Raw genomic sequence first — 20760 nt, 5'->3', positions numbered from 1 at the left:
AGAGATCTTTTCTTTTTCACTAGCTGCAATGGTGTCTTTAAGGTCAGAAAGTCTATTTTCACTTTCCCTCAAAGGGTTTTGCCAGCTTGTGATTGACAGGTTTTAATTTCCTGTATATCACTTTGAATCTGTTTCATACATTCTATTTCTTTCCTATATTGCTTATTCAGGGGTTCCATCATTTTTATATTCTGCTCTATTTTTTATCAGTGTATTCTTTTTTTATGTGTGTGTGGAACTTGGGATTGAACTCAGGCTCTTGTGCTTGCCAGGCAAGCTCTTATTCTACTGACTCATCTCCCCAGCCCAGTATATTCTTTAGAAGCATTTAGTACTTCTTTAATTATAGTTACCACTACTTTTTTTAGCTCAGAAATTATTTCTGATCTGATTTCTTCTATACCTTTGTACAGTTGTTTCTTTACTTCCAACACTATTATTTCAGAGATTTCAGGTGTGTGATTTCCAGTTTCCTCTATACTAGTGTCTTTTGCATTTGTACTGGGTGGACTCAGGACCTGAGACTACATTTTGTTCCTTCTCTTTGTCATTTTGTATACCACTGTCTTCTGACCTTTAGTGTAGAGCTTAGATAGAGTTATTACCTTAGCACCAGGTCTATATCTACGAAGTTCAGATTCCTCCAGGTGGGTGTTGCTTGGATCTGGCTGGAGTCTGGCTGCTGTGCTCCACTTCTTCCTGCTGCAGCCATTGGAGTTGAACCCTTTGTGTCACTCTGGCAAGATGTTCTGCTCCTGAATCAGCTGGGTGGGTCTTGCCTCTAGCCTCTTGGCAAGGAGTCCTGCTGAAGGGTTCCATGCTGGGCCTACACTCTGGGTCAGATGAGGATCCAGTGGGCCCTGGGTGATCTCATTCACATGCTGAGCCTGCGCTCTGGGTCGATTCAGGATCCGGCGGCCCCAGGATGTCTCACTCACACTTCGGGCCTATGCTCTGGGACTATTCAGGATCTTTGGGCCCCGGGTCATCTCCTCTGAACCTTATATAATGTTTAGATTTAATAATGCAGGACAGTAGCTGTTGTATATTATGTGTTTGAAGTGTGTGTGTGTGTGTGTGTGTGTGTATATTTTTTTTTTTAAGTATGTCTGGGAGTGCAACTCAGGTGTCACGTGTGGTGGTAGGCAAGCACTCTGCCACTATGCTACACTCTCCAACCATATAAAAATATTTTTGAATAACCACAAATAATATGTTACTTCTTTGGTTGAAGTAATGGCTTCTCACTACACTTGGATTTTCTTCTTACCCTGGTTAACCTTGGGTAACAACATGGTGCTGTCTGGCCCTTCCTGCCTCTCTGCCTGCAGTGTTTCCAGCCAGCTGATGAGCTTCAGCGCCTGCCTGCTGCTCTTCTTGTGTTTTGCAGCAACTTCTGGGGCCTGTGTGTGTGCTATGCCTTTTTCTTGACCCCACTTCTGTTCTTTGTGTGGCTTTTTTAACTTTGAGTGCTCAGAGACATGCCTGGTCACAAAAGTGGGCCATTTTTCCTCACTGAATACTCTGATTGAGGACCGTGTTTATGTTCTTCTCATGTGCATAACAACTTTGTTGACTCTTTCGTTCCATTTTCCTATTAGAATGTAAACTGCATCAGCCAGATGGTGCACATCTGTAATCCCAGCACTCAGGAGGCTGAGGCAGGATGATCATTGCAGGTTCGAGGCCAACCTAGACTACATTGGGAGACCCTGTCTCAAAAAAACTCAAAACAAAAAGACAAAGTAAGCTCCATAAGAGGGCCCTAGTTTGTCTCTTGTTAACTCTGTCCTAGCCTGTCATGCGTATAATACCTAGTTCATGTACCCACTGAACCAAATTTTTTTTTTTTTTTTTTTGCGGAACTGGGGATTGAACTGAGGCCCTTGCACTTGCCAGGCAAGTGCATATTGTACTGAGCTATGTCCCCAGCCCCTGGACCAAATATTTTGAGGTGATTGATAATTCAGTGTATCTTCTCTAAAGGTTCTATATGGTGGCGATTAGACCTGAGTTCTGATCAGGTCCTGCCCCCTCCAAGCTGATCAGACTTTATGAGCCATAAACAGGATGTTAATACAAATAGCCCCTGGGCTGGTGAGATGGCTCAGTGGTCTAAAGTACCTACTTAGAACAAGTTTAGCAAAGCACAGAGACCACGGTTCAATCCCCCAGCACTACATGCCAGCCAGCCCCAACCCCTGGTGGGCTGAGCTGGCCACACACACACACACACATAAATAAATAAATAAAATTTTTAAAAAAAGCGTTGAGTGAAACAATGCACTTTTCATTAAAAAAAAAAAAAAAAAACAAATAGCCCCTGTCTCCTGCCGAGAGGGAGCTTAAGGAACCTCACAAAATTATTTCCTAATCAGATGCTGATTAAATGGTATATTCCTAAAAACTCTAGCTATGGTGGTTGGTTTTTTTGCCTTTTGTGGGTTTTGAAACAGGGTTTCACTATGTGCCATATCTCAGACTGCCCTCAAACTCTGCCTCAGCTTCTCAAGTGCTAGGATTACAGCCACATGCCATCATGCCTGACAGATCAATAGAGAGAGAGTTTTTAAAAGGGAGGGGCCACTGGGGAGATAGCTCAGAGGCATAAGCACCACAAGGACCTGAGTTCCTGTGTGGGCCCTGGATCCCTGGGTTCACCATCTCTCCCTGGAACTCTGGTCGCACTGAGCCAGCCCTGGGCATGGTGGCATATGCCCGCAATCCATATCCCAACACTCAGGGAGGTTGAGACCGGAGGATCACTGTAAGTTTCGAGACTAGCCTGAGTGCCACAGAAGTGAGCACAAGGTCAGCCTGAACTGCATAGTGAGATCCTGTCTCTAAAAAAAAAAAAAAAGCTAGGTACAGCGATACACACATGAATCCTAGCTGTTTGGACTGCCAGCACAGGAGAATCACAAGTTTGAGGTCAGCCTAAGGAACTTCGACTGTATCTCAGAAATAAAATGGAAAGGACTGTGGAGACCTAGGGACAGCTCAGCAGTCTTATGCACCTGCCTGGCAAGCCCAAGGACCTGGGTTCAATCCCTGGTACCACATGCCATGCCTGCCCTGGAACCCTGGGTGTACTGTGCCAGCCACCAAAACTGGGTGTGGGGCTGGTGAGATGGCTCAGTGGTGTAAAGCACCTACTTGGAACAAGCTTGGCGAAGCACCAGGGACCACGGTTCAATCCCCCAGCACCACATGCCAGCCAGTCCCGCCCCCTGGTGGGCTGAGCTGGCCACCACACAAACACACACACACATACACACAAATAAATTAAAAAAAAAAAAAAAAAACTGGGTGTGATGGCACATGCCTGTAATCCCAGCACTGGGGAGGTTGAGACAGGAAGATCACTGAGTCTGAGCTGTGAAGTGAGGCCCTGTACCAAATAAATGATTAAGAAAATAGGACTAGGGATATAGCTGAGTGGTAGAGTGCTTCCCTAACTAGCATGCTTAAGGCCCTGAGTTTAATCCTCAGTGATACACATGCACACACAAGTTAAAAGATAATTTTTTTTTCTTTTTTCAGAACCGGGGATTGAACTCAGGCCCTTATGCTTGCCAGGGAGGTGCTTATTCCACTGAGCTATCTCCCCGGGCCCTAAAAGATAAAATTTTGAGGGGCTGCTTTGATGATAGTATCAAAAGATATATGTAAAGCATTTACATGATGCAAAACATGTAGAAGCTGCTTTTGTCATCTTCCATCAGGGACTATGATTGATGTCATCAGTCAGATAATCACACACTAGTGATAACTTTATGCAAGAAAATCTCCACACCTAGGAAAATACGTAAATCCTGGCACTGAGCGCAGTGCAGCAATTGGTTTTCTCAATATAATTGTATCATCTTCCCCTTAACATGAGGATGCACTACACCAGGCCTGGTGTCAGCTTCCTGTAATCCCAGCACTCAGGGGGCTGAGGCAAGAGAATCACTGAGTTCAAGGGGCAGCCTGACTATACAGTGATACCCTTTCTCAAACGAAAACCTTAGGTTAGTAAATTGAGAATGTGAGTGCTTTGATTGTTTTTGTGGTTTTTTGCAGAACCAGGGGTTGAACTCAGGCCCTTGCACTTGCCAGGCAAGTGCTCATTCTATTGAGCCATCTCCCTGGCCCCATGTGAGCGCTTTGAGAATACACATCATGACCTTTTTGTTACTGTGTTCCTGGTGTCTTGCACAACTCTTACTGTTCAGTGTTTACCGAATGATATAAAATCAATTTTATCTTCCCCAAAAAAAGTTTCATAAAAATTAGTACTAGCTCCTCCTGTGCTTTTACTTCCTTTCAGTCTCATTTATACTAGCATGTGCTCTGCTCACTGCCCTTTCTCTGGTTTGCATGCCCATTTCCACACACATGTGTGCTCTCAGCACTTGTCACCTATGTTTATGTCACTGTTTGCTTAGCTGTTTTCTGGTTGTTCGGTCTTTTTTTTTTTTTTTTTTTTTGGCAGAACTGGGGATTGAACTCAGGCCCTTGCACTTGCCAGGGAAGCGTTTACTCCACTGAGCCATCTCCCTGGCCCCGGTTGTTCAGTCTTCTGATGTTTTCTGTTGTGTCCTTTTTTCCTTGTAAAAGCAATCCTTTCCTCTTCTGAATTGCTTTCTTGGAGTGGTACTAGATGAATCAAAGACCAGTCCACTCAATTAGATCACTTAATTTTTTTTTAATTTTATTGGTACATTTTAGGTATACATAATCATCACACTCATCATAGGGAGTTTGTACCTGTACATAATATATCTTGGGGTTTTTTCCCCCATTTCTACCCTTCTCCCCCTCCTCATTTATGAAAAATGTTTTAGTTTTTCCTTCTGTTCTTGTTTTTTCTTGTCCTTTCCCCACCCCCACCCCCCATCCCCTTGTTTCTCTTCTCATCTGAACATTTCTTGCCATTTCCTAATCTCTATTATACGTTTTGGTCCTTATTTACACTTTCAGTTTCTCACACCAGAGGAAAAAATATATTTAACATTCGTGTCCAGCTTATTTCACTTAGAGTATGGTCTCAAGATGGATCCATTTAGCTAGGAATATGTCAAGCTTATTTGTCTTTATGGCAGATTAGTACTGTATTATATAAAAAACCCATGTCTTTATCCATTCATTGGTTGATGGGCATTTGGGCTATTTCCAAGATTTAGCTAATATAAACTGTCCTGCTGTAAACATGGGTGTAAATATATCACTGTGGTATGATACTTTAAATTTTGGGGGGTGAATACCAAGAGGAAAATCTAATCATAGTTTTTGAGGAATCACTACACTGATTTCCATAGTGGTTGTACCAGTCTACGTGCCTGCCAACAGTGGAGAGAAAGGTTTCTTTTTCCCCATAGCCCCACCAGCATTTGTTATTGGTTGAATTCTTGATAACAGCCATTCGTTCTAGAGATAGAATCTCAGCATTGTTTTAATTTGCATCTCTGAGATGACAAGTGATATTGAAGATTTGTTTCATATGTTTATTTGCCATTTCTGCTTCATCAAAGAACATTCCTTTCATTTCAGATACCCATTTTTGGATTGTGTCTTTAAATTTGGGGGGATCACTACCTAATTTTTAACCTTTATAACATTTAATACCTTTCTAGTCTTTAACTATCTTGTCAAGATTGATTTTATTCTGCTTCCTGCAGGGTGTATGAGTGTAATAAGCGCTGCAAATGTGACCCAAACATGTGCACAAACCGGTTGGTGCAGCATGGACTACAGGTCCGGCTACAGCTATTCAAGACCCAGAACAAAGGCTGGGGTATTCGATGCTTGGACGACATTGCCAAAGGCTCTTTTGTGTGTATTTATGCAGGTTGGTGATGGAATGAGGGTCGGGAGGTGGTGGGGAATTGCATTAGGGACAGTTTGAGCATACGGATAAAGTGCTTCATGGCTGAGCTGTAGCTCATTAGTAGAGTACTATATCATAGAGTAAGCATATTATGAGTTCAGTCCCCACACTACAAAAATTTTCATTTTGGATTTTTTTTTTTTTTTTTTTTTTTTTTTTTTTTTTTTTTTTTTGTATTTTGAGACAGGGTCTCACTATTCAGTTCAGCTGGCTTTGAGCTCACTTTGTAGCCCAGGCTAGTCTCAACCTTGCAGTGATCCTCCCACCTCAGCCTCCTGAGTGCTGGTATCACAGCCGTGTGACACTCTATCTGGCCTACCACAATGTTTTAAAAACAATAAAGTGAGATTTGGTCTGGGAGTAAGTGGAGTCAGGGATTCTGTCCCGGCTTAACACTGTGACTAATGTGCCCAGCTGGGTGAACCCATAGAATGCTTCGTGTAGACAAAAATGAAAGGGATGAAATCATCAGCGCTGCTCTTTGAGAGGAGACAGTGATTACTAACCCCACGTGTGATTTCCTTCCACTCAGAGATCCCTTTTTCTTTTTGAAGACAAGATCTCACTGTATAGTTCAGGTTGACCTTGAACTACTGTATATGTAACCCAGGCTGGCATTGAGCTCACAGCAGTCCTCCTGCCTCAGCTCCCAAAGTGCTGGGATTACAGGCGTTTGCCACCATATCCTACTCCACCCAGAGTTCTTTGAGCCAAGTTGAGAACACTGAGTAAACAGTAAAGAGGGAAAAATGGAAAGGCAAAGAAATAAAAGGAAAGAAACTGCAATAAGCTGTTTCCCATACTTGTAGTTAAGACACAAAGTGATATCATCAGAGGGAGAAAGTGAGTAGGTTGTAGGGTTGTTGAATATGTGCTACGGTGTGTTGTCTCTGACCCTTTTGAGAGTCCCCCAAATGTGCTTGCTTCCGTATCGTATGTACTAAAAGTTCCCCATAACTCTTGAAGGCTTTTAACTCTCGTCTTCCCCAGGCAAAATCCTGACAGATGACTTTGCAGACAAGGAGGGCCTGGAGATGGGTGATGAATACTTCGCAAATCTGGACCACATCGAGAGCGTAGAGAACTTCAAGGAAGGGTATGAGAGTGACGTGCCCTGCTCCTCCGACAGTAGTGGCGTAGACTTAAAGGACCAGGAAGATGGCAACAGTGGTACAGAGGATGCAGAAGAGTCCAATGATGATAGCTCAGATGATAACTTCTGTAAAGATGAGGACTTCAGCGCCAGCTCAGTGTGGCGTAGCTATGCTACCCGGAGACAGACCCGGGGCCAGAAGGAAAATGGACTGACTGAAACAGCTTCCAAAGACTCCCGTCCGCCAGATCTTGGGCCTCCACACATTCCTCTTCCTCCCTCAGTCCCTGTAGGGGGCTGTAATCCACCTTCCTCTGAAGAAACCCCCAAGAACAAGGTGGCCTCCTGGTTGAGCTGCAATAGTGTCAGTGAAGGTGGATTTGCCGACTCTGATAGCCGTTCATCCTTCAAGACTAGTGAGGGTGGGGAGGGCCGGGCTGCAGGAGGGAGAGGGGAGGCCGAGAAGACCCCTACCTCAGGATTGGGAATCAAGGATGAAGGAGACAGCAAACAGGCTAAGAAAGAGGTAAGCAGTGGTTTTTAACTTCAGTGTAGTAATGAATTCAAGTTGTCTCACCAGAAGAGTTTGCATGTACATTATTTACATGATGGATATTTCCATGGCAACCTGGTTAGCCTCCGTCTCAACCCACTATGTTCCTAGTGTTTGTTTAGAGAACCACATTATTTAAGATTTACTTTCTAGGGAAAAGGGAGTATTTGATTGGTTCCAAAGTGAAAGATTTATAAATGTATGTGCATGTGTGTGTGCATCCACACGTGCACACAAATGTTCAGTGATTTTCCAGTTCTCTACATCATTGCTGGCTTTAAAGCCCAGAAACAAAACCAGGCATGGTGACCTCCACCTGTAATTGCAGAACCCCAGAAGCAGAGATAGGATTGCTATGAGTTCAAAGGCAACACTGGGCTACATAGTGAGACCCTATCTCAAAAATAAAGGGGTTTTTCAGGGCTCTTTGCAAGGGTACCTGGAAGTAATTTGCACCAAGCCGGCAGCTACAGTAACTACAGTTTCAACTTCAACTCCACGATGTTTCCCTTGGCCAAAAACACATTAGGTCATTTTCCAGTGCAAAGCATTCAACAAATGGTAACAAGGCAGAGCCACCAGAAACGTACACCGGATTTCCATGACAAATGTGGTAATGCTATATTAGTTGGTGGAGTCACATTCTGTATTGCTGCATGGACCTACACAGCAACACAAATTGGAATAGAATGGAACTTTTCCCGTTGGCAGAGTCACCCCCAAGGACTGGAGAGATCAGTAATCATGCCAGCAATACAATACAGCTCAATTATTTCTAAATGAAATCATAATTGATGCCAAGTAAAAGTGCTGTGTATCGGGGCCGGGGAGATGGCTCAGTATAATAAGCGCTTGCCTGACAAGCACAAGGGCCTGAGTTCAATCCCCGGTTCCGCCAAAAAAAAAAAAATGCTGTGTATCCATTAAAATATGGCCTATTGAAGAAATAAAGTACAACTGAAACCTTTAAAAAATAAAATAAGAAGAAGGGGAAGGGAAATAAATTGCCTTTAAGGTGGGTGTGGTGGCACATATCTATAATCTCAACAGTCATGAGAGGTTGATGCAAGAGGATCACAGCCTGGGCAACCTCACAACTTAGTGAGACCCTGTCTCAAAATTTAGAGGGCTGAGATGCAACTCGGAGTGAAGACTCTGGATTCATTCCCCAGTAGAACAACAAAAATTTCAAACTTGGGTAACACTAGAGGTACTAGGGTCGGAGAGACTGAGGCAAAAAGATTGCTTGAGCCCACAAATTGAGTCCAGCCCAGGTAATGTAGCAAAGGCCTATGCTAAAAAAAAAAAAAAAAAAAGCAGTAAGATTTAACTCCCAAGTTTACCTTCAATGGTGTTGAACCTTTCCACATTATAGGTGGTCAGACTGGATCCTGGATCCCTGTGACACTCTACTCATGGCGCTCTTTCCCATCCCAGGAAAGGCTTAAAGGGCCCTGACAGGGATTTAGAGATAAGAATATGGCTGTTTCATCAGGTCACAGAGTGATCTCCCAACACTTTAGCTAGTGTACCTCCCACTTACAAATATTATACTGGAAGTCATTTGAAGTCTATTATTAGACTCACTACAATAATGCACAAAGCATTTAACTCATTTGCTCTTTTCTAGGACCTTGATGACCGAAACAAGATGTCAATGTAAGTGCTTTTCTTTTTGAACTGTTTCTAAATCTGCCTTCTCTCAAGCCTGTGAAAGCCAAAGAAGCTGGGCAAGGTGGCACATGTAATTTAACACTTGGGAGGCTGAGGCAGGAAGGTTCCAAGTCTGAGGCCAGCCTGAGATACATAGACAGTTGGGGCCAGCCTAGACTAGAACAGAAAACTTATTTCCAAAAAAAAAGAAAGAAAGAAAAAAGGTCAAGAAATAGCCAATAACTTGTCTTTCTCTCATTCCTCCTCATACCAGTGTTACTGAAAGCTCTCGAAATTATGGTTACAATCCTTCTCCAGTGAAGCCTGAAGGACTTCGCCGCCCACCTAGCAAGACAAGCATGCATCAGAGCCGCCGACTCCTGGCCTCTGCACAGTCCAACCCTGACGTAAGTGCCCTTCGTGAGCTGCATCTCACTTGGCAATCTTTCTATTTAGAATCCAAGTACAGGAGCTAGAACAGTGGCACCTCAGGTCCTTTGTTATAATTCTGTTAAGTCTCTTCTTTGGCTTTGATGTCCTCCTGTATCATTTCTCTTCATTTAACATCTAGTCTTTCTCTTGCTAGTCTCAGCCCTTCTGCCAAACCGTGAATAAAAGCAAAGACTTGAAGGGGTCTTTCCACTTACTCCTCTTCTCACCTTCTGCTTCCCTAGGACGTCCTGACACTGTCCAGCAGCACAGAAAGTGAGGGGGAAAGTGGGACCAGCCGGAAGCCCACTGCTGGTCAAACTTCAGCCACAGCAGTTGACAGTGATGACATCCAGACCATTTCTTCTGGCTCAGAAGGGGATGACTTTGAAGATAAGAAGAACATGTCTGGTAGTCTGGAAAAATTTGAGGAGTGGTAGGAAGAAATAGGAAAGTAGGCATAGAGCATTTCTTAAGGAAGCCAAAGAAGTAAAGGAGGGGGATTCAGATTCTAAGAGTGGACGCATTTCTTGGAGGTCCCTGAGCTAAACTGTCAACTATTAATACTATTTCACATGTCTATTCCGTGCCCTTTGCCTGGCAGTCTAATCCTACTTGAAAAATTGCCACCTAGGGTCTTTGCCCAAGACTTAGCTTATTGGCATTCTCAAGCTACAGTGTATGGGATAAAAATGGGAGTAGAATAGTATCTGCTTGTTAGTTGGGGTATGTCCTGACCTCATTGGACCCCTTCTTGTCCAGGTCCAATGAAGCGCCAAGTGGCAGTGAAATCAACCCGAGGCTTTGCTCTTAAATCAACCCATGGTATTGCCATTAAATCAACCAACATGGCCTCTGTGGACAAGGGAGAGAGTGCACCTGTCCGTAAAAACACACGCCAGTTCTATGATGGCGAAGAGTCCTGCTACATCATTGACGCCAAGCTTGAAGGCAACCTGGGCCGCTACCTCAACGTAAGACCCTCTTCCCCTCCCCCTATATGTTAAATTAATCCGTGGTCTCAGATTTTAGTTTTTCTAACATACTATAGAAACATATTTTTTTCTTCTTTGCAGTGCCAAGGATCAAACTTGGGCCCTTGCATTTGCCAAGCAGGCACTTATGCCGCTGAGCTATCTCCACTGCACCCAACTTTCTCTTACAAATTAATGTCATAGATCTTGAAAGCTGGGCATGGTGGTGCACACCTGTAATCCCAGCACTCGAGGCTGACCAGGATCACCACAAGTTCAAGGCCATCCTGGGCTAGTGAGCTCAAGGCAGGCCTGAACTTTTCTAAGCAAGACCCTGCCTCAGAAAGCCAAAAAACTGATTTTGAGTACCTTTCTTCCAATATATCTTTATGATGGGGAGGATCAGATACCATCATTTTCTCCCAGTTCTCATCTCACAAAGCCAGATCCTGTTTACTTGGTTCTGATTCAGTGCTGTCCTTAAATTTGTAGCACAGCTGCAGCCCCAACCTGTTTGTCCAGAATGTCTTCGTGGATACTCATGATCTTCGCTTCCCTTGGGTAGCCTTCTTTGCCAGCAAGTAAGAGGGAGTCAGGAGAGGGGATTACTAGGGGGCAGTGGGCAGGGTCCATGCAAACTCTGAATTCACCTGTGCCATCTGGGGTCCTCTTCTATGTTTGCACTGTGTAACCTAGGTGTCTGTGTTACCAGCAACCTTCACCACGCATCCCTTTTTCCTCTTTAGGAGAATCCGAGCTGGGACAGAACTTACGTGGGACTATAACTATGAGGTTGGCAGCGTGGAGGGCAAGGAGCTGCTGTGCTGTTGTGGGGCCATCGAATGTAGAGGTCGTCTTCTCTAGAGGAGAGACTTCTTCCTCATCTTTGAAACCCTTCTGGAACTGTCCTGTCCTCAGGAAATGGGTCTTCCCAACTGGTTAACTCTGACCCCAGGTCTCTGGTCTAGCCACTCCCCCAGCTCCTAGACAGAAATGGGAGTTCTGGATCCAGAGATCTCTTCCAATGTGGTGCTAGAAGGCAGAGTCCCTTCGTGGCTTCCTATGGCACTGGGGTGGGGAAAGATCACCACTCCCACCAGGCCTAACATCCTCCCGTTCCTCATTTCTTCAAGTGTTGATCCTTCTGATAGACTTTATCCCTGGGACAGGGGATAGGTATGTACTATGCCTGGTTCGTATTACTTCATGAGAAAGTATTTTAACATGGTAAAATTAAGATTGTTATTTGATTTCTGTCAGTCCCATTCTTCACGCTCTGGATCCTTTAATGAGAGATTTGTTTCCCTCATCCTCCCAATAGGCAGCTGTCATTAATCTTGTACCTTCTCTACTTTTTTTCTTGCCATGTGAATTTTAAAAAGAAAACATTACATAACTTCAAGGAAGGCATAAGAAAGACTATCTTAGTTTATTTAGTTGATCCCCTTTCTCAACTGCTAATAGTCTGACACCTGTGGACATGTTTTATTTAATCTTTAATATATTTTCATTAAAAAAAAAAAACTTTAACAGTACATTTCCATCTGAAATGGTCCCTCTGCTGAAATGCCAGGCGCCAGCTGTAATTCTGTCTTTAAAATTGAAACCCCCAAATGTTTAATAAATAAAAATTAGAAGTAGTTGCCATTCTACCCCAAACCAGCTAGACTCGCTGAAGGGAGGGAAAAAGACCAGAGTGAGGAGCAATAAGGTCTTGGACATGTGGACACAGGGACAGCTGGCAGGGAAGTAACATGAAGGTCATCTAAGTCCCCATTTAGTCCCACTTTTTGGCAGAGGTAGGATAAGGGTCATGTGACCTTCCTACACTCACTCAGTTCACTTCTGTTTCTGGAGGGAAGAAGTTCAGAGTAACTCAGCTTTGGTTTCTGGCCCAGGTTAGCTTAGAAAGGTGAGCCTTGGTCCAACTTTGGCAGAATTAGGCCCACAGATCAGACAATAAGGCACAACCCTGGCACTTCTGAAGGCCAAGGAGTCAGAAGGCAAACAGCTAGGGCCAAATCCTCAAGAGTAAGGAATGTGAGTTGTAACTACCCCAAAGGTGAGCAAGGGGTTAAAAGCAACAGAAAGGATAATCAGAGGAGAGAGAAAAGTCAGACTATCCTCCCTCTAGCAAAGGATGTAACCCACCTCTTCACTCAGGGATAGGCTGGTTAGATTTTGGTTTAAAGGCAACTGAGTGAGAAAGAAAAAAGGGAATGCAGAAGTCTCTTCTACCCTTTTCCTTTCCCCCGCCAGAGCTTAAAGTGAGCCTATAGGTAAGGTTGGCTAGTTCCTTGGCTTTATGCATTCATCTGGGAGGCAGCAGGGATGATCTCAGTCATTCTTACGGTGGTGGTTATTGAGGAGCAGGTGGCCGTTGGCCAGGGGGCGATTCTTTGCTCCTCCCCCAGTGGCAGCCTCCTCTCCCTCGGAGCTCTCTGTTTCCTCCCTGTCACTTCGTTCATCTTCTACCACCTAGAAACAGGATAAGGTGGTTACAGGGTAGCCTCAGATCTCTTAAGGATTGCCTCTCTAGGAGCTTGTTCCCATGCCTGGGGCTCTACTGTAGTTTTGACTGGGAATTTGGGGAGGTCTACAGTTGAGAGCAGTAAGGCCCACAAAGTGGGGACAGAGCTTTCACCTTTCCAGTTATAAACTTGTGGGCCATGCGCAAAATGAGGTAAGCCCAGAAGATATGCAGTATCTGTAGCACTCCCATCATGGCATTGAAGAAGTAGTAGCCAAAGAATGCAGGGTAGAGCTCCAGGGGGTACACCAGTGTGCAGTGTATCATCCTGAGGATTCAAGGGGAGACACACAGCTGTCAGCATGGCAGGGGCACCTGAATTCTTGAGGAGGAGGATAGCCTGACCCCTACTCACCAGAAGGGCAGGATGACCAGTCGCGTGATGATGAACACAATGGCAAAGACGATGAAGATGTTGTTGCAAGTGTTCTTCCAGCCCGCGTAGTTAAACATCTTGGCTGACTATAAAAGCCCCCATCCATCATCCTGGGCGCCCAACTCCCAGGTACGTTCACCCAGTCAGCAACGCAGACTGAGCCCCACACCTTGGTCCCAGGAATGTCACTGCCTTCACCCCCAGAAAGGACAGAAGGCTGTAAGAACTGCACTGGGACCTCTAGTTTGAGGGAGCCTCACCTCCAGCAGGTAATCCGAAGAGTCATGCAGAGCCATGATGAGAGTCCCTGCGCGGATGTAATTGGCAAACCAGGAGAAGCTGATGAGGATGATGGTGGCCACGTGATGGATGATCTGTTCCTTGAAATCCTGCAAAAATGCAGGCTCCAGGGAACTCTTCCTGCTCCCCAGCCCCTCACACACACACTCACCATTTTCCCAACACTGTGGCCAAAGCTGCAAAAAGTCAAAGGAGAGGCTAATCTATCCCAGGACCTCATTGGGCTCCCCCAACTAGACAAGGTGTCACTTGTAGTCCAGGCCAGCCTTGAACTTGGTAGATAGGCTAGCCTGCCTCGGTCCTGCCTCAGCTTCCTCAGTGCCTACCACCACATCCAACTCATTCGCCTCTTGGGCTTCACTGTGCAACCCCTTCACCTACCTTTCGCTTAACATCAGAAGCAATGCTGAAGAGCAGGGACATGTAGAAGGAAAGTTCAATCATGTAATACCAATACTGGGAGGGGATGATGCTCTGGAAGAAGGAAGAGAGGTAAGAGACCCAGAGCAGCATGGCCCCAAGAACTGCTCCAACCCCAGCTCTCCCAGCCTGAACGCATTACTTCATGCTTCATTCCTCTGCCCCACGTTCAGAGCTTTTCTCAAGGCTGTGGACAGTGGCCACCCCCAGGAGGGCCCACTCTGTACCTGGATGGGATATCCCTCCCAGACTTTCTTCATGTCATAGAACCAGGGTTTCTGCATTGAGGTGGGAAGAAAGGTTAAAAGAGAAAAGATCCAGCCCAGTCTCCCGCTTCCCAGTAATCCCACTTACATCCACGATGACAGCCATGCCAGCAACAAAGGCAATCAGGTAAAATGTGAATCTCCAGCTGGAAGGAGAAGCACAGCAGGTTAGGCAGTAGGACAGCATGGTCCCCCACAGTCCCATGTGCTTTGAAGGGACTGAACCCCTCCTCACCTCTTCCTTACATAGTCCAGCCTCCCTCTCAGCAAGCCCCATTAGACCTGCCCCAGCTTTCCCCACCTGGCTTCCCGAAACTTCTTGAGGAGACTTGGCCGGTCCTGGTTTCGGCGGCGGCGGAACCAGCGCTCTACCTGGCGGCCAGAAAGCCCGCTCTGCCGAGACAGGAGCTCAACATCCACCTGAGTAAATGAGAGAAGCTTCTGTTCAGCCTCTGAGCCACCAACTCTCCCACTCCTAGTAAAAAATGTTAGCAGCACCATGCCCTCCCATTCACACTCCAGGGCTAACATTCAACTCCTGCCCTCCCCATTCTATTTCCCAGAACTGGGTGAGCCTACCTGCTTGGGCTGCTTGCCACTGGTCACATAGAAATGTTCTAAGGTGGCATTGGGAGGCGCTCGCAGCCGAGCTTTCTCCTTTACATTCAGGAAGGCAGCCAGTGGTGTGGCCACATAACTAGGGAAGGAATAAGAGGGAGTGGTGTCTGGCTCTCTTAGAGATCTCCTAGGCCCTAAGCTGGGTGGGAGGCTGCAAGCTCAGGCATTTGTGCACTAGGCCTCAGTTTCTCGGTAACCCCTTTCCCGTAGTCTGAGCTGCCCAGAGCTGACAAAGCTGCCTGTATTTTCTAGTGGCCAGGCGGGGTGGTGGGCAGTGAGTGTTAACAAACAGCCATTGAAGGAAAGAGCCTGGGGATGCTGAGCCCTCAGAAAGACAATAGCCCTGGGGGTGGGTGACACAGTGGGCAGGGGCTGGGAAATCTCAACACCAGGCTCCAGAGCTACTTCAACAGCAAGAGACAGTCTTCAGGCCCAAGGGGCTGTGAGGCTGGCAGCCTGCAGAGGACAGGAAGGTGGGCTCGTGCTCACAGCTCAAAGAAGTATCGGATGATGAGGAAGAGCAGGGCCAGGGGCAGTGTGATATAGAGGTCTGAGGCTTTAGCATAGATTCGTCCATCTCGGTCTTCTAGATCAGCCCAGGTTAGGTTCACAGGCAGCCACAGCCGTTCCCACCAGAAGTAATCATACAGGGTCTGCAGCATCCTAAGTGAGGAGAGGAGAGTAAGGTGGTCAGAAGGGCTATGGGAGGCTCAGGGACAAATACTTCCCTGGAATATCAAGAGCAGGGTAGCAACTCAAACTCTGAACCCCGGTCATGGCTGTAGGGTGTGGGAAAATCTATTTCTTCATAGTGGGTGGTTTCCAGCTTCTGACACCTGAAGTCCTGATTCCTTAGTTCTTCCCCTGGTTTTTCTTTCCCAATCTGGAGGACAGATAAGACTTGGCCTAAGAAGCTATCGCCAGTCTGAGTAAAGTCATTACCACCCTTCATCCTGTCAGGTCTCCCTTCAACTGGAAGCCTCCCTAGGGAGAGAGCAGGAGAGCCCCAAAACATCCCAGGGCTGGCCTAGTGCTTCCTCTCCTTGCAACCTATCTGGGCAGCAGAGCCCTAGGACAAAATGAAGAGGTCCAGGAAAGCAAAAGTATGTCCTCAAAGTACTCCAGTTGGTCAACAAACATTAAACAACTGCAGAGTGGACAGCCATGCCACCATCAGTCCGTGCCAACAAGGCAGACAAATCCTATGTTTTAAAAAACGCAAAGCTTCAGAGTCAGGGAGTCCAGGCAGCAGACTAAGACACCTAATGGAACTGAGCCATTTCTTTTCCTTCTGTGTGTTGTGTCTTTGTGTACATGCACTGGGGGAATGAACCAGGACTTCACACATCATAGACAAGCACTCTATGACTGAGCTGTACATTCTTAGCCCAGAACTGAGCTATTTCTCAGTCTCATCCAAAACATAAAATACTTTTTTTTTTTTTTTTTGCAGAACCGGGGGTTGAACTCAGGCTCTCGCACTTGCCAGGGAAGTGCTTATTCTACTGAGCCATGTCCCCAGCCTCATAAAATACATTCTAGTCTGCAGAGTGACACTAGTCTACATAGCAAATACTCCATGGCCCCAGAAAGGCGCCTTACAGCCTTCCTGCTCTGCTGCAGTGAAACAAAGCACTGACCATTTTGAAGCCCCAATGAGAGAAGGGATCGTGTGTGCCTGTGGGGAACAGCAGGTGTGCAGAGCTGAGAAAAGCAACAAGATGACCCTGGACATTCAGCCCCTAGCAGCCCCGGGGCTCAACAGTAAATCCCAGCATGATAGCTTAGGCAGTCTTTGCCAAGCTCCCTGCCCCTCTGGCCCCTCCCTGAGCACTGGTGGGATCCAGACTGGCCTTAAGACTGAAAGTGAGACCAGAGGAAGGTGGCCCCCTCTCAGCCGGGGAGTGGAGAGGGGAAAACACTGCCCAGTGACCAGGATTGAACCCTTCACCCCTAGCCACCACAGAACCACTTGCGAAATCTCTCAGCCTGTCAGTATTCCAAGCTCAAGGACTTTACCCTCTTGTCCCCACTCCTGGTCACTGCTCTTGGATGAAATCAGAGGTCAGCAGTGACAATAAAGGAGCTTCGGTTCTATTTTCCCCCTCCTGCCCCAAATCACAGGCACACATTCCAGGCCTCAGCACTGCCCCTTCCTGATCCTCCTTAGCCAAAATAAATATTTAATTAGTTAAAAGAGATGGAAGCCTTCTGAACTGAAAAAATCAAATATAATTGCCCACAGTGGAACTTTCATAGAAAAAGGTAGAAAGAGAAGAAACAAGGACAGAACCCAATGTGTTTTTCCCCCAACTGACCTGACTTAGAAGTGGGGGACTACACCTGACCCAGTCATCTGACTGCTTTCCCCTGTGGCCATGCCTTTCCCCCAGTGAAGTCTAACACCAAGGGTACTGACAGATGTGAACTGTGGACCTCATTCCCACTCTGGGCAAAGGAAACTGGCAGGGATGTTTCTCTTGTCAAGAGACACTTAGCTTGAGTTCAATCCTCAGTTCTGCCCCCCCCAAAAAAAAAGAAGACACTTAACAGGCCAGGGATGTAGCTTCATGGCACAGCACCTGCCTGGCAAATTCAAGGTCCTGAGTTCGATTCCTGGTACCAAAAAGGCATTTGGCCAGGGTCAAGGATTCAGACAGCTACCTAGGGATCTGGAGGGCCCCTGTTGTAGGAGTCAGGATTGTCTTGTCCCCATCTTATGCTTACAAAATACAGTGCTGGGGGCTGGGGAGATAGCTCAGTTGAATAAGCACGTGCCTGGCAAGCCCAAGGGCCTGAGTTCAATCCCCAGTTCCCAAAAAAAAAAAAAAAAAAAAAAGTACAGTGCTAGGGAGGTAGAGGCAGGCAGAATAGGTATCAAGGATGAATAAGGACAATCGCTGGACAGTGTACCCATTGCAGATCCCTCCCACCATCTTCCACCAGGAAGGGAGAAGGCAAATATACAAGAGAGCAAGACACACCAGGGTACACAGATACAGGCCTGGATCTCAGGCTTTCTGGGACCACAGCCTCCCTCTCTGTCCTGCACTTCCACTAGCAGAGGTACCAGATTTGGCAGGGCTGGGACTTCTGACTCAACGAGGGAAAAAGGTGTCAACTTGGCTGTCAGCTGGCCTTACCTTGCACATCCCCACAGAACCTGTGGCAGCCCTGGAAACTTCTTGACACCAACACATCAAGCCAAACAAGGGATCCCAAACAGGAGGCTGGGATAGGAAAAGGTGCACACAGAGTAGGAAGCTGGTTTTCCTTTCTTCCCCTCTGTCCTCAGGGATTTCCTTGCAAAGAAAATCACACCAACACTTTTCCACTTTGAAATTATGCTCTCATACCAGGGATGGAGATGCACACCTATAATCCCAGCACTCCAGGTGATCACAGCAATATTCAAAGTCAGCCTGAACTACAAAGTGCATCCCTGTTTCTTCAAACCAAAAGGAAAAAGTGGAGGAGGAGGAAGAAGGAACAAGAGAGAAGATGAAGATAACACTGTACTCCCACATACATGTGTCGATATGAGCACACACACCTACCTCCCTGAAAGCCACTGACACCACTTAGGAAGCCACAGACTGGAAAAGGGCCAAGAGCACAGGGATCAATTTTTTTTCTTTTCTTTTTTTCTTTTTTTGTTTGTTTGTTTGTTTGCTTGCTTTTTGGTTGTTGTAGTTTTTTGGTGGTGGTTGTACTGGGAACTGAACTCACAACCTCTAGCTTGCCAAGCAAGCTCTATGCTGCTGAGCTACATCCTGGACAAGCACAGGGATTTCATAAGCATTTGATTACCAGGAACTTGAGCAGGGCTCTGCTCAGCCTTAACCTTTGCCCCAGGTCTGACAGACCCTCTCCAAGACCCTCCCAGGTGGATAAGAAGAGGGAGGGGCCCCCTTGGAGCTTGTAGACTCAGAGGGCTGCAAGAGCAGAAAGCCTGAGAGAAAACATTCTGGCAGGCTCACAGAGGGAGCAGCCCTCCCACTCTGGATCTGCAGGAACAACTCTGGAAAATACAAAGGGGCCAGCAAGGGCAGAGAGTGTCTCCAGTCTAACAACTTCCACTGAAGGTTGGGCTTCAGGTTGGGCTTCTATAAAAGGGAGAGGGGGCTGGTGAGATGGCTCAGTGGTCTAAAGCACCTAGTTAGAACAAGCTTAGCAAAGCACAGGGTCCTCAGTTCAATCCCCCAGCACCACATGCCAGCCAGCCCCGCCCCCTGGTGGACTGAGCTGGCCACACACACACATGCGTGCGGGCACACACACACACATAAATAAAATGTTAAAAAAAAAAAAGATAATTAACTTAAAAATAAATAAATAAAAAATAAAAGGGAGAGAGAAGGGGCCTGGGAGATAGCTCAGTGGAGTAAGTGCTTGCCTGGCAAGGGCCTGAGTTCAATCCCCAGTTCCGCCAAAAAAAGAAAAAAAAAAAAAAAAAAAAAAAAAAAAAAAAAAATAGAAGGAATCCTTAAGCATCTTCCTTGTTGAAAACTTTCATTTCAGGCAGCAGGAGCTAGAAGCCTGCAGCAGGGAAGGGGTAAACCCAGAAGAGAGTTACTGCCCCAAGCTGCAGCACAAGTCCCAGGATTTCCAGGATTTGGGTCAGATTCTGGGGACAATGGGATGGCAGGCAACAAGATCAGGGGTCTCAGCCCTCTTCAAGCCACAGACTGTCAAACACGGGATGGGGCAGAACCCACAGCCCCAGGACCAGGAGAGGCCAGAAGTAAAGAGGCACAGGCAGCAGGTGGAGCTGAAGTCTTAGTGCAGAGGCAGCCAGCTGCTTGCTTGCCAGAGGCTAGGAAAAATGAGGCTGAAATCTGCACAGATCACCCACTAGGAGGGTGAGGTGAAGGGTGCCAGAGGAGACAAGGATCTCTTTCTCTGGAAAGAATCTGTGCAGATCATTGAACGGTCAGGTCAGGCCTTGGAGACAGGGCTGCAGACAGTCCTTACCCTGAAGAGCCCATCACAAGTGCAACCAGCTAGCTACTCATTCAGGCCAGGCCACCTGGACTCTGGCACCCGACAGGACCCCCAAGTGACAGACTCTAACACTGGATGACCACCTGATAGAGGCTTTCCCTGAGTCGTTTTGGGAAGAGGGCTCACTCCATACCTCAGAATCTTCAGAAGCCCCAACTCCAGGGCCCTGAAACTCAGGAGACAGAGAGAGACTAGGCTTTGATGACAAGGAGCCTGGCCCGGGGAAGAAATTAAAACCCCAATCGTAGGCCGTGGATCCCTGCCACACACCTGCAGTTAACCCTGCGGCCAGAGAGCCCCTGGCAACTCTGGATAATTAGCAACCTTAATCAGGAGAGCCAGTTTGAACGCTGCCAGGCCAGCCCCGCTCACCCCTAACGGTGTGGGAGCCCGGGCCCGCGGCCGGGACAAACCCAGCGCCAGCGCCCTCCTTCCTGTTTCTCGCTCGGCACATGGACGCTCCGACCTCCTCGGGTGGGCACCGGGCCGGGCTCTGCGCTCCTGCACCTGGGTCGCAGCCAGGCCACACCGGGGCGGCACCGCAATCCCGCCAGGCCGCGCCGTCCTGAGGGTCCCGCGCTCTCTCCTCCCCGCAGAGGGGCGCTCGCCCGCCCTCCCCGGTGCCGAGGGCTCCGGGCCGGGAACGCGGGCCCAGGCCGCCGCCGCGAGGCT

The 20760-nt window shown here is 47.1% G+C and overlaps 2 protein-coding genes and 1 pseudogene across 10 annotated transcripts in view; 2 read left to right on the top strand and 1 right to left on the bottom strand.

The window, feature by feature from the left end:
• Positions 1–11824, top strand: part of Setdb1 (SET domain bifurcated 1) — a 61387-nt gene extending 49563 nt beyond the window's left edge. For all 6 annotated transcript variants that reach the window (XM_023716367.1, XM_023716366.1, XM_023716368.1 and 3 more), the window contains 8 exons: positions 5664–5833; positions 6863–7491; positions 9149–9177; positions 9446–9578; positions 9846–10011; positions 10363–10574; positions 11067–11155; positions 11321–11824. In XM_023716367.1, coding sequence (XP_023572135.1) covers positions 5664–5833; positions 6863–7491; positions 9149–9177; positions 9446–9578; positions 9846–10011; positions 10363–10574; positions 11067–11155; positions 11321–11438 — 1546 coding nt within the window. In that variant the 3' untranslated portion in view covers positions 11439–11824. The remainder of the gene's footprint in view (positions 1–5663; positions 5834–6862; positions 7492–9148; positions 9178–9445; positions 9579–9845; positions 10012–10362; positions 10575–11066; positions 11156–11320) is intronic.
• LOC105742360 lies at positions 7502–8260 on the top strand (annotated as a pseudogene).
• A 153-nt stretch (positions 11825–11977) lies between the features above and the next one.
• Cers2 (ceramide synthase 2) lies at positions 11978–20479 on the bottom strand. 4 transcript variants are annotated; one of them, XM_004632383.2, is made up of 11 exons: positions 20461–20479; positions 15574–15747; positions 15046–15163; positions 14768–14886; positions 14555–14612; positions 14428–14478; positions 14162–14254; positions 13741–13869; positions 13460–13566; positions 13219–13372; positions 11978–13052 (listed from the first exon to the last, which is right to left on the bottom strand). In XM_004632383.2, exons 2-11 carry the CDS (start codon positions 15744–15746, stop codon positions 12912–12914), a joined length of 1143 nt encoding a protein of 380 aa, XP_004632440.1. In that variant the 5' UTR covers position 15747; positions 20461–20479; the 3' UTR covers positions 11978–12911. The 4 variants fall into 4 exon arrangements, with proteins under 4 accessions (XP_004632440.1, XP_023572139.1, XP_023572140.1 ...); XM_023716371.1 differs by lacking the exon at positions 20461–20479 and adding an exon at positions 18228–18245; XM_023716372.1 differs by lacking the exon at positions 20461–20479 and adding an exon at positions 17403–17420.
• Positions 20480–20760: the final 281 nt, after the last annotated feature.

This window comes from Octodon degus, unplaced genomic scaffold (genome assembly GCF_000260255.1).
Source record: "Octodon degus isolate 3935 unplaced genomic scaffold, OctDeg1.0 scaffold00048, whole genome shotgun sequence".
Taxonomy (NCBI): Eukaryota; Metazoa; Chordata; class Mammalia; order Rodentia; family Octodontidae; genus Octodon; species Octodon degus.
This window is presented reverse-complemented; position numbering and strand designations above follow the sequence as displayed.

Coding starts and splice junctions, on each gene's coding strand:
- Cers2 (XM_004632383.2), bottom strand. CDS start 15,746: ATGCTGCAGACCCTGTATGATTACTTCTGGTGGGAACGGCTGTGGCTG. Junction 15,164..15,573: donor ATCCGATACTTCTTTGAGCT/GTGAGCACGAGC, acceptor TTCCTTCCCTAG/TTATGTGGCCACACCACTGG. Junction 13,870..14,161: donor CTTCTGATGTTAAGCGAAAG/GTAGGTGAAGGG, acceptor GCATTTTTGCAG/GATTTCAAGGAACAGATCAT.